Source organism: Pagrus major, chromosome 19, assembly GCF_040436345.1.
Source record: "Pagrus major chromosome 19, Pma_NU_1.0".
NCBI lineage: Eukaryota > Metazoa > Chordata > Actinopteri > Spariformes > Sparidae > Pagrus > Pagrus major.
In genome coordinates, this window is record NC_133233.1 from 22,798,378 (window position 1) to 22,815,026 (window position 16,649).

Sequence of the window (16,649 nt, forward strand, 5' to 3'; positions counted from 1 at the left end):
ACTGCTCTCATCAGTGTTTATTCCAGCAAAAAAGTTGACTGTACGATACTTGCCAAGCCTCAAATTGCAGATAAATTAACTTACCAACTAGCTTTTAAACACATTTAGCAGCTAAAGTGCCCATATTTCTCCAAGGGGGTGGTGGAGACCAAAAACAGACCTAAAAGGAGACTGAATATTGGACTTATATTCACCAGGTGGACACAAACACGACTCTAAATGAATGTTATAGTTAAATAGGCAACTATTTGCTCACAATTTCATCATATCAACCACAAAGGTTATATGTCAGTGCTGTTTACAGTTTGCACAGTACAGCTGCCTCCACCTTGAAAACCTTTCTTATTTATGTCAACACACTCATGCATTAGTTTGTTTACCAGCCTCATTTGTGCGTTCACCTTTGTCAGATTTATTGACCAACTAACTCAGTCAGAGGTCGGCGTGTACACAAGCAATCAGCCGGGTACCTGCACACCTGTGAACTCTGTTGTCAAGTTGCGGCAGCAGCATACTGATAACAGCTCGCATGGAGCTGGAAAATCTATAACTTCATCTTCAGGTGCACTCCTGATAGAAATGATAGTGTGAAGCCCTGACATAGAGCCGGTAAATAAATACAGGGGTGGACAAAAAAAAAAAAATCAGAAATGCCTGATGATGAGTCAGTCCAGTACAGCAATACCACATTCAGTGCAAATTTACACAATCAATGATGCTACTGTACCGTACATGTGAGTTTCTCATTTAAATTCTGTGATTGTTTTGTGCCGGCAACTTCTACATTAAACTTTAATGATTTCCATAAGAACCGATGGTAACAAAACTCTTTGAGGCAAACACTTTCATCACTACAAACACCAGTCACAACAGTCTGCTCTGTGACTTCATTTGCATTCAATCCGAGGCACGAAGAGAATGAAAAAAGGGTGTGAAAACTGCCTGACAAAACAAAACTCCAAAAAGGGCAGGGATAAATTGTGCATGGTTATAAAATTCTTTGTAAAAATACTGCGTTCAACATAAACTTTAGTTGCCTTTAACTGCAAACAGATTCAAGACAATGAAGGACACGGCACCCATAGCAACAATGTAAAGAAAGTAGAGCAAAAACAATTACCTGATTAATCAAAAGTCTAATATGAAAGAATTGGCTGCCTGTCAAATTCACTCTCAAAACAAATAAGGGGCAGCATATCACCAGAATAAAAGCTAACTGTAGCTGCCCTTAACTAGTTAGCTTTGTTAGCCGTGCAACTAGCGAGGGAGTGTTGGTGTTTAGACCACTAGTGAAGGGGCATTGGGTCGGGGCTAGCTGGTTCGCATGCTAACTTCAGTACATAACATCAAAAATGTTATTTCTTCACATTATTTTTGATAATTATAGTTAATTTCATGATGTTTATAATTAAAATTCTTACATATTGCACCTCTAAATTAATTAGCAACTATTTTGTTATGCAGCCATTTTGTATTCGCTCAAATGAGAATGTCTGCTGATGTTATCTGTCAAACATGATCGTTAACAGACTGCTAACTATTCCATATTTAGTAACAGTTTTAGACTGTTAGTAAGATTTGAAGATATCACCACGGGTTCCAATAAATAATGGGCACTTGTCACTATTTTCTGATATTTTATAAACAAAACAAGTCATCAATTAAGAAAATAATCAACAGATTAAATGATGGTGAAAATAATCATTAGTTGCATCCTGAAGAGGAAGCAAACATTTCTACACAAGAGAATATGCATAAATAGAAAATATCCCAATTGACAGTGCACAAGTCTGTCAATTTGATATATTTCATTGCATTCAATATACAGAATGCTTAAATTACACATCATGCAATAACCCTAACCTCTTCTAGATTTTAACTTATCCGCAGTCCTCATTTTGGCATGAAATGTCAGGATGCATTGGAAGTAAACTGACTTTCAAATGTCCACCATGGAGGAAAATACAGTCCAACAGTTGGTCGCTGTTTTTTGACCGAAGACTTGATGGCAATCCCGCTTTCATCGTCCATTATAGCTGAGAGAAGAGTTGAGCTGCATTGTCGACATTTACAGATTCCTTTGGTGGCTCTCTGACGACCTAGCACAGACAAAAAATAATTATCACTAATCACACACTGGAAAAATGTCACTTCATAGATAAATAAAAATAACAACGAATACAAGGAGTTTCTTGCTTGTAACATTAAAGTAAATCTGTCAATGGAAGAAAGGAAAATGTCGAAAAACAAGTACCTGCATCCTACTGAAATGTTACTTTCTATGTGATTGCGTCTTATATTAGGTGTAATGAGATATTCTGACTAGAAATTAGACAAATATAAGTTTTCACAGAGAATTCAACTGTTGATTGAAAAATACAAGTTTTAAATGTTTTGCAATTCCACACCACTACCTGTGTTCGTTTCTTTGGCTCAGGAGCAACAGACTTTGAAACGCTCTTAACATCCCTCTGGACTTCTGTGAAAATCTGATTGAGGTTCTCCACCTTCTCGTTTTTCACCGCATTGATCTGTGAAGCCACAAATTATGCTGAAGCTGATGGAGCATACAAAAAGAGAATACAAAATATATTCAAGAAAAAGAGAAAACACCAGAAAGAGAGATCTTACGTGTTTCAGTGTTGTTGTGACGGGCTTGGCTTTGTTCTTGGGCTTCAAGTGCTTGTTTGCGACTTGAAAGACATTCTTCTGTTTCTTCCCTTTTTGCTTATTCTTCCCCATGTTACCTGGGGAGAGAAACACCAAAGAGTGGGGAGATTTAACTTCTATACCATAGCCTCTGCAACTACTGTGTCTGCCTGCACTAAAGTGGTAGTTTCTGCATTGATCACACCTGCTCGCTGCTCTCTGAAAAAGACAATGTTGAGATTGTTCCAGGTTACCCGTATGCCTCCTGCGCTCAGCAGCCACCTGATTAGCAACACATCCATTCACACAAGAAGCTCACTCCTTGAGACATAGTCAGATGACTTTAACAGGATCAAGAGGTTCAGATGATGTATGAATAAGCGTAATTGAAGGGATTCTTAATGTCACACCAAACACACCAAGTTGGGCATTATGCAGCGGACAAGCTTGCAATTTAATGCACATTAGTGTCTGGACCAGGGCTGGCCAAAGTGGGGCCTGTGGGCCAAAGTTGGCCCACAATAAAGTTTTATTTGGGCCACCAGATGTTTCTAGTGAGATGAAATACAAATGAAGAAAAATAAAATTATAATATGAGATAAAATGCTCTTTAAATATGTCCTACACTTTGTGTAGGAAGTCAGTCACTTCAGGTTAGTCAAGATCCTTGTACTATGTAGAGCCAATTAAAAATAAATTGAAAGATTAGTCTGGTAAAACATTGGCCCGTGGTCCACCAATACATTTTAGTTTTGGCCCTACAGGGGAACTGACTGACGGTTGCATCATAGACAAAAACAAACCCCTGACTCTGGGTCAATAACCGACTGGCAGCTACCTGTAGGCCTGATTAAAAACCCCAAACCATGAAAAATATAAACTGCTTTTCAGAAAAGAACCGCCCACATGAATATAATGCACTGAGATTAATGACTTTAAACTTTATAGAACATTTTATACATAAAAAAATTGGCCTACCACAGTCAAAAAAGAAAACAAAATGGAGAAAATTATTTATACAACTTCCCAAACTCGCACCAGCAAGTGTAAAGACAGCCTTTATAACTCAACAGATATTGTCATGTACTGTGAAGCCTATGTGTCTTCTATTTTCTTGTTTAAGTCCATGTCACCTCAGGGGAAATATGAGTCCTACCAATAGCTTAATATAAATAGACATCAAGCATCTAGTCTGCCTGTTACAGACACATTTAAATGACTCTTAATAAACCTTATCCACATCCTTCTGGATAAACACAAGTCAGTTAAAATGCCTTACAAAGATGTTGTTGCCAGCTACTGCCTGCCTGCCTCACTGTACACATGAAACTGTGTCACTTATTAGTTATTTTCATCGTTTCAGATGAAGCCGATTAATTCTACTAAGCAGGATTATTTTTGACAAAACAATACGTTCACATTTTGACGACTTAACAAGTAGAGAAACTCACAGACAGACCTTGTTTGAGGAGCTGTTAGCTTGTGTTGATATCCTCATGTGCTAGCACAAACAACGTGCCTTCTCTGTGACGTCATTTCTGTGCGACCACCGTCGACACTCACCCGTTTGACGTTTGTTAAATCCCTCTCGGTTAGCGTCAATAAACAGCGGGGAAGAAAGGTATTGCAGAATAAATAAAACACGCTTCACTGTGTTAAAACCAATACATAATTTAATTTAGCTTGCTGCGTACTACAGTCGACTGAAAGTTGAAGATTAGCGACGTAAAACGCCATTATTTTGAAAGACGATTTCCGTGAATTGAAGTGTTTCCTTTAAAAATGTTCGGCGACAAGGTGTAAATATTAACCGTGTGTTAAACCTGTAGTTGTCCTTTCTTTTAAAAAGGGGGGTTTTAAAATGATTTCCACTGAAATTATTCTCGTAAAACTAAAATACACCCTCAATATTTGATTTTCGGTGCGGAAGTTAGCGCTAAGCTAACCGGATAACATGAAAACAACACTTCCGCTTTATTCAAAATAAAAGCACAGTGTTTAGCTCTGTTAATATACTTCATATCAGATGTTTAATATGTCGAAAATCAACAAAAAACAGCTTGGAAATACATTTTTGGCAACACATTTTGCGCCAAATTACCCTGTGACCCCACTACTGAAATTCATGGTAAGTCTGTATTTAATGATGTAACATTTTGTAGAAATTACAACAGCCCACATGGCATTTTAAACACCTTGAAATACCCTTGATGCATTTATAAGATTAACATAGAATTAAAAGTTATTTTTCTCTGTTGGTTATGTTTGTTTGCAAAGGGTTTCCCCCCCCCCTTTGAACGAAAAATAAACTACAAATCAAACTTTTTTGAATGCTTGCAGTCTCGTTTACCAACAGCAGGTGGCATCATAGTACCACCACAGCTGTGTACCTGACAGGTGTATGATTTCCTGAAAAGCTGTGCTGCCAGTGCACACTGAGCTGTTTTGGCCACTTGAATGCATTTTTACTATTGAGGAGAAAAAAGAGAAGAGAAGGAGAGACAGGGGAATTTTGCAAGCCACACTTGGAAACCACACACCTGCTTTCATGTTCTGATACTATGTTTCTAATACACCTATTTATTATGCAAATTATGGCATGTTGGTTGCATGTAGGCTACTAATAGCTGTGTGATTATAATGTGTCAGCCATTTGGGGCATTGCACCACAGATGTGTCTGTCTGCTGCAGCTCCATCACTCGCCGACAAATTATGTAGGCCCTCCAGCAGACCTTCAGTTTCGTTATCTGTGTTGCTGAGCTGTGCAAGAACAAGCAAGATAACTCTGCTGTCCTTTATCTTCAAGTCAGAAAGCACATGTTTTAATTTTTCGTGTACAGAATAATAAAAGTTACTGTCTTTTTTAGTTTGGAGACCCAACTTGAGGTCCTTAACTAGTAATAATAAATCTTATTGATATTTTAGAATAACTTTTTGGGAACACTTTACAATAAGGTACACAAAAAATGTGAGTAGTTACTGGGGAGTGTGTGAGGAATGAATCAGGAACAACTTCACGGTTAATGAACTGTTAACGAGTAAATCCTCAACTGTGATTCGAGGACTATGTAGTAGATAATGATGAGTTACTGGAGAGCAGACTGGGAGATAATATATTAATGAATCATTAGGTAATGATTAGTTCATTAATATCTGTGACTCAACAGATTGATCACTTTGTTCATGAGTTGTTCCTGATTAACTATCAACCAGCCGCTGAGTTACAGCTCATTAGTTACTAATTGCTTAATCATTAGTTATTCTTTTTGTGTACCTCAAGTAAAGTGAGACATACTGAGTAGTAACCAATATAGAGTCATTATATAGCAGCTGGTTGATAGTGTGTTGATTCACAGATATTAATGAACTAATCATTGCCTAATGATTCATTAATATGTTATCTCCCAGTCTGTTCTCAAGTAACTCATCATTGTCCACTATTTAATCTTCAAATCACAGTTATTGAGGAATTAACGATGTATTAACCATCAAGTTGTTCCTGATTCATTCCTCACGTGCAGCTCACTCACATGTGTGTGTGTGCCTTACTGTAAAACTTTACCAACTTTTTTAAATCTGTATTTGCACATGTTCAGTTTTTACGCGGCGCGTTTCCATGTCTCCACGGCGCGTCTTTCTGTCACGTCCCAGCTGAAGCTGACTTTCAGTTTGAAGGTGACACTGTCACCGCTGCTGTCGCGTAATTCCGTTACTTCCTGACACGACAGGCGAGTTAAACCCGTTAGCTGGAGAGCGAAAACGCGCTCGGCACGTTGATGGAGGAATACTATCCAGCTCATCGAGCTGTAGCAGTCTGCTGTGGAGTGTCAATGAGGAGTTTACCACCACCACCACCGCAGCAGCAGCAGAGAGAGACAGAGAGAAAGAGAGAGAGAGAGACTCATTGATCCACATTGTTGCAGCGTGTCGGCGCATCTAAACTCCTCCCGGTCATTGCGCGGACATCATGTGGCCAACAACAGCCTGACAGGCGCACCGCTCACTGTGGGACCCTATATAAGCTCTGCAGCTGTCAGGTGGAGGACACTGGCTGCTTTGCGCTAGGGGACGACTCGCTTTAGGGGATTACGGCACTAGATACTCACAGATCCAAACTGTAACCATGTCTCATGCTTGGGGATACGCGGCCGACAACGGTGAGGCGCTCATCGGCCTGCATGCTATGAAATATAGGGGTGTCATTACTGAGAGGGGGTGTTTAAAGAACCAGTCATAACCAGCAGAATGTGCTCAATGAATGCACTTGTCACTGCATGCAGAGATTTTTTATTTTATTTATTTATTTATTGCAATTCTGCACATTTAGGGGCTTTTTTACGCGCATTTTAAGCACATCACCTCCCCAAACAAACATACTTCAAGATTAACATTTTAATAATCACAATTTTTCCATTATTATATAATTTCTAGGACCCGAAAAATGGTGCGATAACTTCCCAATTGCCAATGGACCCCGCCAGTCTCCCATTGACATCGTCCCTGGCGCAGCATCTTACGACGGGGAGCTGAAGCCGCTCAACCTGAAGTACGACCCCTCCACCTGCCTTGATATCCTCAACAACGGACATTCCTTCCAAGTGACCTTCGTAGACGACTCCGACAGCTCAAGTTAGTGTGACATTAATATTGTATGAATATCGACGCCTCAGAATCTGATCAGGCAAATTTGCATTTCATATTTCGCCTTAACGTGGAGAAAACACGATGTTTTCCTTTGTTTTTCCAGTTATTATTGCAAGATTTGTTGATATATTAGAGGAGCTGTAAGATGATTGGACCTGTAGGGTTTGCAAACAAAGACAATCGATGTACTGATGGTGATTTACAGGATGCAGCAACCTGCAAAAAATGCGGCATTCAGCTGCTTTGTGTCAGAGCTGCACCTGCTTAAAGGCTGTAAAACCCATGCATGTTAATATTTATCCAGGGTTTCGTCATGACCAAACAAGAAAAGGAAGAAAATGTGTTTATTTATTCATTTTATTCGATTATTCTGCGTTATTTTATTATTTTTTTTAAATCAAAAGAAATCTGCCTGGAGTTTGGTGGACATGCTGCAGGGGCTCCATTCAAAAGCGGAGCACAAAGCACGCAGATACTAATTGAATTGGTAATGTAACCCCTGGTAAACCTTTCCCACGCCAACTCCATTCTGCTGCCAGTGAGGTCAAAAGCACCAAAAAAAAAAGAAAAAGAAAAAAGAAAAACCAAGGTTACTCTGCAAACAAACGCTGGCTTGCTTAACTATTCAACCCCAACCCTGCATGTTAATGAGTCACCTATAAGATGCTTTGTTTTCCTTCCTAGACTATACAATTTAAGAATACTTTGATTTTCTATTCTCTATTTTTTTTTTTATTGCATTTCAATTCATCTAAGATTTGGTTTCGTAGAGACAATCACTTCTGCTTCTCGTTTTTTTTTTTTTGTATTTTGAGGATTTGGGATTGGTCGTCCTTAAGCTGATCTGAGTCTAATGCAGGAGATGGTTATATAATCAACCCAATCACATGGATTATTTCTGGTGGACACACATTAAGACAAAACAAAAGCAGCTTTTTTTTTCTGAGAATGTGACGAGTTAGAGCCTCTTACATCTTGCTTCGCTGCACTTATTTTCCACCCTGCCCTCCCAAACAAAGGACGAGCTCGGTCTGCGTGTCATCGTGCATCATGTGTCTGTGTATCACCTCAGCCTCTTCATATTTATTTTTAAGTGATCCCTTTATTAGCACACACACCTTCAAAATTGCAAAGACCGGTTTGACATCTTCTTATCATTTGAGGCCGTCTGCTGAGAAACAAATATCCTGTCTGGAGAGGGCAGTGTGTGTTTGTGTGTGTGTGAGAGAGAGCATTTCGTAATAGCACCAGAAATAGAACAATATACAGGATTATCTGCCACCGTTTCAACTACTACTCCTGCAAATAGATACGTTACGTAACATTTACGGGAGTCTGGATGTGAACAATATGTGGACATTGTTTCAGACTGAATGTAAACCCACAATTTGACAAAAGCTTACACAACAGGAACTGAGTCTGCCTCCATGAAATAGGAAGTCTGCCACGGTGGCACAAGTGTGTGTCATCTTCTCAGCCTATTCTTTGTGTTTTCATATTTTTACAGCACAGAAATAAAAACATTTCTTTCCACGTTTGCAGTCGTTTTACCATTTTATGACAATGTTGCACAGTTGAGGCCGACCGCAGCACCACCCACCTTCAGCGTGGGATGAACTGACTGTAGATGTGTGTTTATTCTGCAGCTCTGACGGACGGACCCATCACAGGAACCTACAGGCTCAAGCAGTTTCATTTCCACTGGGGAGCTTCTGATGACAAGGGCTCTGAGCACACCGTGGCCGGGAGCAAGTTTCCTGCTGAGGTAAGGATGCTCAGCGTGGAGTAACGAGGAGGAAAAAGTCAGATTGGAGTTTTAAATTTGACTTGCATCGTAGGTCGTTAACATTTCTTGAGAGCAAAGCTGCTCCGAGGGAAGAAATATATCAGATTAGTGAGGCCTAAATTGGAAACTAATTTCCTTTTGCCTTGTATGTGTTCCAGTTCACTAACTTCAACTCAAAGCAGCTTTTTCTGCTTGTTATCTGTTGCATGACTTCTAACCCAACCATCAAAACTATTTAACCTCAGAGAAGATTCAGTTTCCAAAATGTTCAGTCACGTTACTGTTTTGCAGCATCGCATTTTTATTTCCACCCCTATTGCGATGAGAAAAAACAGCTTTCGATCAAACTTATCTTACTTTCTCAAAAAGATTCAAAGAGTCTATTGAGATTTCCCAAAAATGAATCCAAGAAATTATATTATGTTTGAAGGGCTTTGTTTTTGATTGATATGTTTTCTTTATTCCCAGCTTCATCTGGTGCACTGGAACACCAAATACCCCAGTTTTGGTGAGGCAGCTAGCCAGCCCGATGGGCTCGCTGTTGTTGGAGTATTCCTGCAGGTTAGTAGCACACGTTTGCTTTAATTCACCACAGTGTATAGTTTAGTATAGTAGGCTCCTGTCTGCTGATGATTATATAATTCACTTTCAACATTATGTGTCTTTTTTTCAGATTGGTGCTGAAAATGCCAATCTCCAGAAGCTTCTGGAGGCCTTCGATTCCATCAAGGCCAAAGTAAGTTTATTTTCTATTTTTAAAAAACAAACATACTCTCTTGCATTTTAAAAGCACCCAGAACTTTTAGCCACGGGAACTTCCTAAGCCTTTTTTTTTTGTCTGCGTTTCCATCACGGTCTAAAGACTTGTGAAGATTAGGCAAATGAGCACGCTGATTTACATCTTTTGAATGAGACTATCCAACAATGACGCAATTTGTCACGGGTCCATGTGTCGATTTGTCGAAGATAAGTGAACAAAGACAAACTGGTTTGCAGCTGCAGGTTTTTAGAAATGGTGGCTGAAAGAAAAAATGCTGCAAGTACTCAACCAATCACAAATGTTTATCCCCAAGCCCCACCCCTAAAGTTCCTGCACTTATGGGATGTACTATCAACCCATGCAGGGATTTTTGGGGGGGGGGGGTTTAGACCCTTGTCCCTGCAGTTCAGAGACCTGTTCCTCACTTTCTGTTTTCTTCATTGCTTTCAGGGCAAGCAGACCACCTTCGCCAACTTCGACCCTGCCACCCTGCTCCCCGGCTCCCTAGACTACTGGACGTATCTCGGCTCCCTGACCACACCCCCTCTGCTGGAGAGCGTCACCTGGATTGTCTGCAAAGAGCCCATCAGCGTCAGCCCTGCGCAGGTATGGCTGCTCACAGAGCAATTACTTCAGCGGTAGCAGAAGGCTTGGCTGCGTGCCCACGGTCTAGAATAGCCCCGTCTGCAAATCCTCTCTTCCACTACGATCCGAATCAAGGGCTTAATTGTTCAGATTAGCTGCGCGGCTGAAACCAGAAGAAGAATCCTTTATATCGGGGGGGAAACGCAATACAGCAGGCCCTTACTCTATGAAATTTTAAAAAAAACGATCTCGATCTCGAGAATGAGGACAGATCAGAGTTCACCACAGTCGATGGTAATGGGGCTTTACCACAGTTTTTCTGAGTCAGTATGTGGGAAGTCAACAGGAAATGTTCGTCCCACACATGCAACACATTCTGTAAGGTGAAGAAACTCAGCTTCAGTGAGCGTGGGATTTCATCTATAAACACCATACCTACATTTGTTTAGTGTTTGCTCCTAAAATTACCCCTAATCCCACGACTGAAAATGGTTATTTGACTCCCAACCACCCGTAAATCTAAACTAAGGGCCTCTCCAGGCAGGTTTGTCCTTGTGGTTTGAGTCTTCAGTCTAACACTGCCCGATGTAATGTTTATTTCATGGATGTGAGTGTGTGTCTCAGGGGTAAACATGTGAGATGTGTGGACATAACCTTTAGACTTTGTGTAATACAAAGCCGGTAAAGCAGATAATAAGAAAGAAGTCATTCACGTGGAAAAAAATAAAATAATAAATACTCGTCATTAGTTAATGTTCTGCAATCAGCTAAATGTAAGATACACCCACATGCTGAATTATTTTGTTCCAGCAGTGAATATAACTCACTGTGTACATTAAAGTAGAAGCAGTTTAACTACTGATCATTAGCCAGAGTTAATGACAAACCCTTTAAATAGGTCACACTATACCATCCTGCAGCCACTTGTCGATAACAACCTCATGCGTGTAGGGTTCATGTGAGGCTAATGCCGGCAGGTTAGCTTAGTATAGCGTAACCTAAAGACTAGAAACAGCTAGCTTGACTCTGTCCAAAGGTAACTAAGTCAGCCTGCACCGCTAATGTGCTCTGATTAACATGTTAAATCTTGTTTGTTTAATCCGCATGAATACCAAAGTGTACAAACCTCACAGTGGTTTTACCTCACAGTGACCTACGCAGCTAAAAGGCTAGGCTAGTTCAACACAAAGGCTAACCCCGAGCTAGTTCTAGCTAGCTAACTCCACTATTTGGCAGCTGTTTGGCTAACTTTAGCTTTTAAAATGTGATGCATAGTTAGAGATTAAGTAAAATTGCTCAAGTATTTTTACACAATTATGTCCTTACTTTTAGATAAAGGTAAAATATTTTAAGAATTGTCGTCCTGTGAATTCACACAAATAGGGGGCAGCTCACCACCAGAGTAACCACTAACTGCTCGCTGTAGCTCAGCTAGCTGTGCAGCTAGCGGTCTGTACTGGGAGCTCTGAGCCCCGTCCAGACCGGCTTTTAATTGGTGAGCTTTTGAGGTGCTACTACGTTGATTTTGCTCCCTTTGGATATAGCCATGCTAGCTTTTATTTCCTGTTTACAGTCTTTATGCTAAGCTAAGCTAACAGCTAAATGCCACAGCTTCATATTTTGTGTACAGACATGGGAGTGGCATCGATCTGCTCATCTAACTCTTGGCAAGAAAGTGAATTACGCCTATTTCCCAAACTATTCCCTAACGCAACTGTCAAAGTCAGTTCTCCATTAGGCCTACACAAATCTGACTTCAAGTCAGTGACTCAGCAGCCAGACTAGTGACATGTTTGCTGAGTGACAGTCACAGGAGGTCGGCAGGAATGACTAAACGTCTTCTCCCTTTTCACAGATGGCCAAATTCCGCAGCCTGCTCTTCTCTGCCGAGGGTGAGGCCGAGTGCTGCATGGTCGACAACTACCGTCCTCCCCAGCCGCTCAAGGGTCGCGCTGTCCGTGCTTCCTTTAAGTAAAATCCCCCCCCTCCCCCCTCTATGACCCTTTTTGCCCTTTTGCCCTCTATCCCTTCCCCCCGCCCGACAGTCAGACACCCAGAGTTACCTCTCTAGCAGTGAGCAACAAAGCACACATATCTCTCTCCGTCCAATTTTTAAAAGATTCCTGTGGCCCATTGCTTTTAAAGCTGGGCAGTGTAGCTGTGAGATGAAGCACTTCCAGGATTTGCATCTCTTGTCTTTATGTATGTAAGCCAGCAAAGATGCCCTGTCATAATTTATTTTAACAGACAAACACTTCATCGTCTTTGTTCAAACGCCAATGGGATGGAAAATGAAGATAGTCAAAATGGTGCTCTCGAGTCAGCAGAAAGCTAGTTGCAGTAGGCAGGGGGAGGATGAAACTATCACCATCTGTGAAGGAGGGTAAGGTGCAGATAAAAAGCAGCACACAGGAAACCCTCCCGCTGCCAGTCTGTCTGTAATCTCTGACCGACTGCCAGCCTCTGCATCACAGCAGCTTAATGAAACGCTGCAGCCGCCTCCATCACAACCGATTGACTCAGAAATCCCCCTCTGGCACACACACAGACACACACAACATGGCACACACAGTCTCATGCAGGCACGATGCCTATAGGCACTGACCTGCTTATTGATTCAAATTCAGGGTAAGGACACGAGGACAGGCTGCTGCTGCCAGCTACCGAACACCACAACAATGGCTTACTTCTCTGTTTTTACGGCCTAATCTTCAAATCTTTCATGTGTTCTGTCATCCCGTGTCGTGTTTTTATTATTATTATGGATTATGTCTTTTCTTTTTTAGCCTGACAGCTTATGCAAAATAAGTTTTAAGTGATTCCTAAATTGTGTTTTGTAACCAAAAGGTCATCAGCGCTTTTTGATGCCCTGATAATATAGCAATAGGGAGGAATGATCCTCGTTTGAAATTGAAATGTAATGTGCAAAGAAAATCCCTTCATGTGTTGTTTTGTTGAGTGCTAAAGCTTAAAACGCACAATCGCCTCGCGGGTGATGCCATAGTGGCTCAAGCACAAAGCCAAGGACAAAATTACCCCGCCAAGGAAGCCAAGGAAGAAGAGAACCTGCCAACAGATTATAGTGTCAGCCTGGTGTCAGGCCCTGTTTAGGACAGTAACTAATAAAAGGCCATGTGAGGTCCTGAAGGCCTCTGCTTGTAGTCCTGTATGCATCTCTGAAATAATACAGAAGATTGACAAAAGTGATGTATTTCCAGAAAGATTGTAATTAACCGGAAAAAAAGAAAAACGCCTTATGCCAATCACAGTTAGGGCCGTCCAATGAGTATGTGTTGTTGTCATTCTATTTTGGAAGTGGACGTTTTACTAGTTGAATAAATATATTTTATGACTATAACAAGTGTCGTGTGTTTTTATCTGCTTTGCTTCTTTCACTTCGATTAAGCAAATTCTCCAGATCAGTTGCTGCGTTATGCCATTTTCACCTGTGGCTGAAGTCCATTAGACTTTAAACTTTGTTGTGGCAAACAGGCCGTCAGCTGTTCTTATAAATCATCCTTAGATACTCAGTTTTCACCTGTCAACACCTGAAACTCAGTGCATGTTATGTTACCTTTATTCTGGGGTTGTTTCATCATGCGTCTCTATTTTGAAGCTGACGCTCTGGTGAAGTTTCACTGGAAAATGATCTTGCAATCACCGCACTGTGTCTTTACGACATGGTGTTAGCAAATCATCTGCACCATGTTCTCTGCTGGCTGGTGAGATAAGTTATCTTATCTCAAAGGAAGGGAAATGCACTTTTAAACTTCTATAAATGTGGGCATGAGTTCAAACTTCCTGGACTTGCATGTTGTGGTTTATAGAAAGCCATTGATGTCATTTGTTACAAAGAAATTCAATGTTATCTTACTTCTTATGCACCTTTGCAAACAGCCACATAAATATAGGTGGCATTAAGTGTGCAACATGAAGCGGTGAAGGAAGTATTGATCCTTTCTTCTTTTTTTGACATTCACCTCTTTATAGATATCACTCTCATGTTTGTCAGTCAACTTTGAAGTTGCAGATGTTAGCTTAGCATAAAGACTTAAAAACAAGGGGAAACAGCTAGCCTGGCTCTGTCTAAGGGTAACATCATCCTCCTACAAGCACCTTTAAAACACACTAATTAACATTTGATATCTTGATAATGTGAGATTTAAATGAACCAAAGTGTAAAAGTTTGAAGTTTTGGTTGCAGGCTGCTGCTTTCCAGTATTTAAGCTAAGCTATCCTGGCAGTAGCGTCGTGTTTACTGTAAATGACTCAAGAAAGAGAGGCAAGAAAGTGAATAAGTTCCTTTACAGTCCTGCATATGACATTTTAGTTAGCTTTAAATAATGCATCACATGTTATTCAAGCACATTATTTGTATTAAAAATCTTTATCCAGCAAAGTCACATCAAATTAATGTGGTTTAATAAGATATAAAGATATAAATACTCGATTTTTTCTAATTCTTCTAAGTACAGTACTTTTTATGTGCTTCTTACTTTCCACAACTGGCATTGTGTGCAGCTATTTCAGAAACAGTTGCTCAACTTTGTATTTCACAAGCACTTGTGAAAATACTGTACTTGCAAAGAATAAAATGTTAACTGCTTATAATCCAAAATACTGCATCTACAGCATTGGGGAAGGTGCATACTCCTGCATTGGAGCAGGACTGCTGCCTCATCCTATGGTTGTGTGTAATTAAGTTTACTTTTAGCTAATCGATGATCTTTCAGCTGCAGAGTGAGACTGCATTGAGTGGAAACAAATAGAGAATTGTGACTGCCAACACCTATCAGATGGTGGTCGATTAGTGATCTCTTGTCATCTTTTGTGGGAAAGAACAGACACTGCTAGCTGCTAACACCTCGGTGTCCTCAAGATTTTAATCAGCAGTGGCATCTCACCCTCTGTGAAATGTGAGCAGCGCTTGACTTCTCGCCTCTCTTGCAAACCCTCGACAGGCAGATGAGAAATTTGAATCGGCAAGCAGAGTTTTTCCTACCTCTTCTGCTTGAGGGTGGGTGCTACGTCGTCTTTCTCAGCTGGTCTTGAGGCTCTGTGGAGGAATTTGTGCGTCTCTTATGTACAGTAGAAGTTGGCTCGACCACACAGAGCTCTAAATAGAGCTGAACTTGTCCCTAGTGCACCCTCAGTCCCCAGTGTGCCCTCATGTCCACTGTGTGTACTGCGAAATATCAATGAAAATACAAGCTATCGACTGCTGAAACGTCTGTCTGTCTACCCCAGTCAGAATCAATCAGGAATTGTATAATAAAAAAAAAAAAGTCTTTGACACAAACCAGAATGGAAAAGTTTGTTTAGGTTCCCACGTGATCGCTCGTGGCAGCATCGGGAAACGTTTTATAACCGGTCACCCCAAAAGGTCAGCTATTTTGGTGGCTGCAGGAGACAACGGGAGATGAAACCAGTGATGTCTGGATTCACTCCGCGGTCAAACAAGTTGTAAACCCATGTATGAACGATGAGCATCAGTCTGTTTTGCTACGTCAGGCTTCTCAAGTGTGATGAACTTCTGCCTGACCGTTTGCTAAACCCTGCTCTCCTTTATTCCTCGTTATTGCACAGCAGATATGCAGTTTAAGATGATAACAGTGGTAGATTCTTAGTCATTTTTTGAAATCAAGTCCAACTTCACTCATAGCTGACAACCACTGACTGTTCTCACCACCTGTGACCACATCAGTCACTGGCAGAAATGTCAACAGTAGCCAGCCAGCTACTCAAGCCAAACCATTATGTTTTCCGAGCTATAACCATTTTGTGCCTAAATATAATCTCTAATAGGATCCAGGAATAGCTTCCTCACAGTGTGGAAATACAACACAGTGGACACGCTCGGAGTAAATGTGGCATTTTATGAATGCAAGCTGAACCCTGCTGTTGTAAGCATGTAGCAAGACAGTTTGATCCAGTGTTATTGGAAAAAATAGGGAAAAAACAGCGTTGAGTGTTGAGCACAGATCCATACATACCACTTCAGCATGTTAAAAGGGGTGGGACTTGACAAGATTGTATTGATACCACCGCCATTATCAATTCTGTTTAGTGGTACAACTCTTTATCGATTCCCTAATTGATTCCTGATCAATTTTGTGTGTAGAAAAAAAAGTAGGCCCACAGGATTTTCACTCTCTGTCTGAACAAGCTATAGAGGTCTAACCCTGGATCTTTGTGGCTGCTACGACTGGACAAACACTGTCCTG

General features: G+C 40.8%; 2 protein-coding genes across 2 annotated transcripts; one reads left to right on the top strand and one right to left on the bottom strand.

Moving 5' to 3' along the window:
• Window positions 1-1,623: 1,623 nt before the first annotated feature.
• Window positions 1,624-4,156, bottom strand: LOC141014941 (ribosomal biogenesis factor-like). Its single transcript, XM_073488884.1, has 5 exons — window positions 4,101-4,156; window positions 2,855-2,931; window positions 2,632-2,747; window positions 2,415-2,531; window positions 1,624-2,099 (listed from the first exon to the last, which is right to left on the bottom strand). Exons 1-5 carry the CDS (start codon window positions 4,145-4,147, stop codon window positions 2,031-2,033), a joined length of 426 nt encoding a protein of 141 aa, XP_073344985.1. The 5' UTR covers window positions 4,148-4,156; the 3' UTR covers window positions 1,624-2,030.
• A 2,225-nt stretch (window positions 4,157-6,381) lies between these two features.
• LOC141014777 (carbonic anhydrase 1-like) lies at window positions 6,382-13,786 on the top strand. Its single transcript, XM_073488688.1, has 7 exons — window positions 6,382-6,807; window positions 7,082-7,279; window positions 8,941-9,059; window positions 9,549-9,641; window positions 9,754-9,816; window positions 10,291-10,446; window positions 12,281-13,786. The coding sequence occupies exons 1-7, from the start codon at window positions 6,774-6,776 to the stop codon at window positions 12,398-12,400; spliced, it is 783 nt and encodes a 260-aa protein (XP_073344789.1). The 5' UTR covers window positions 6,382-6,773; the 3' UTR covers window positions 12,401-13,786.
• Window positions 13,787-16,649: the final 2,863 nt, after the last annotated feature.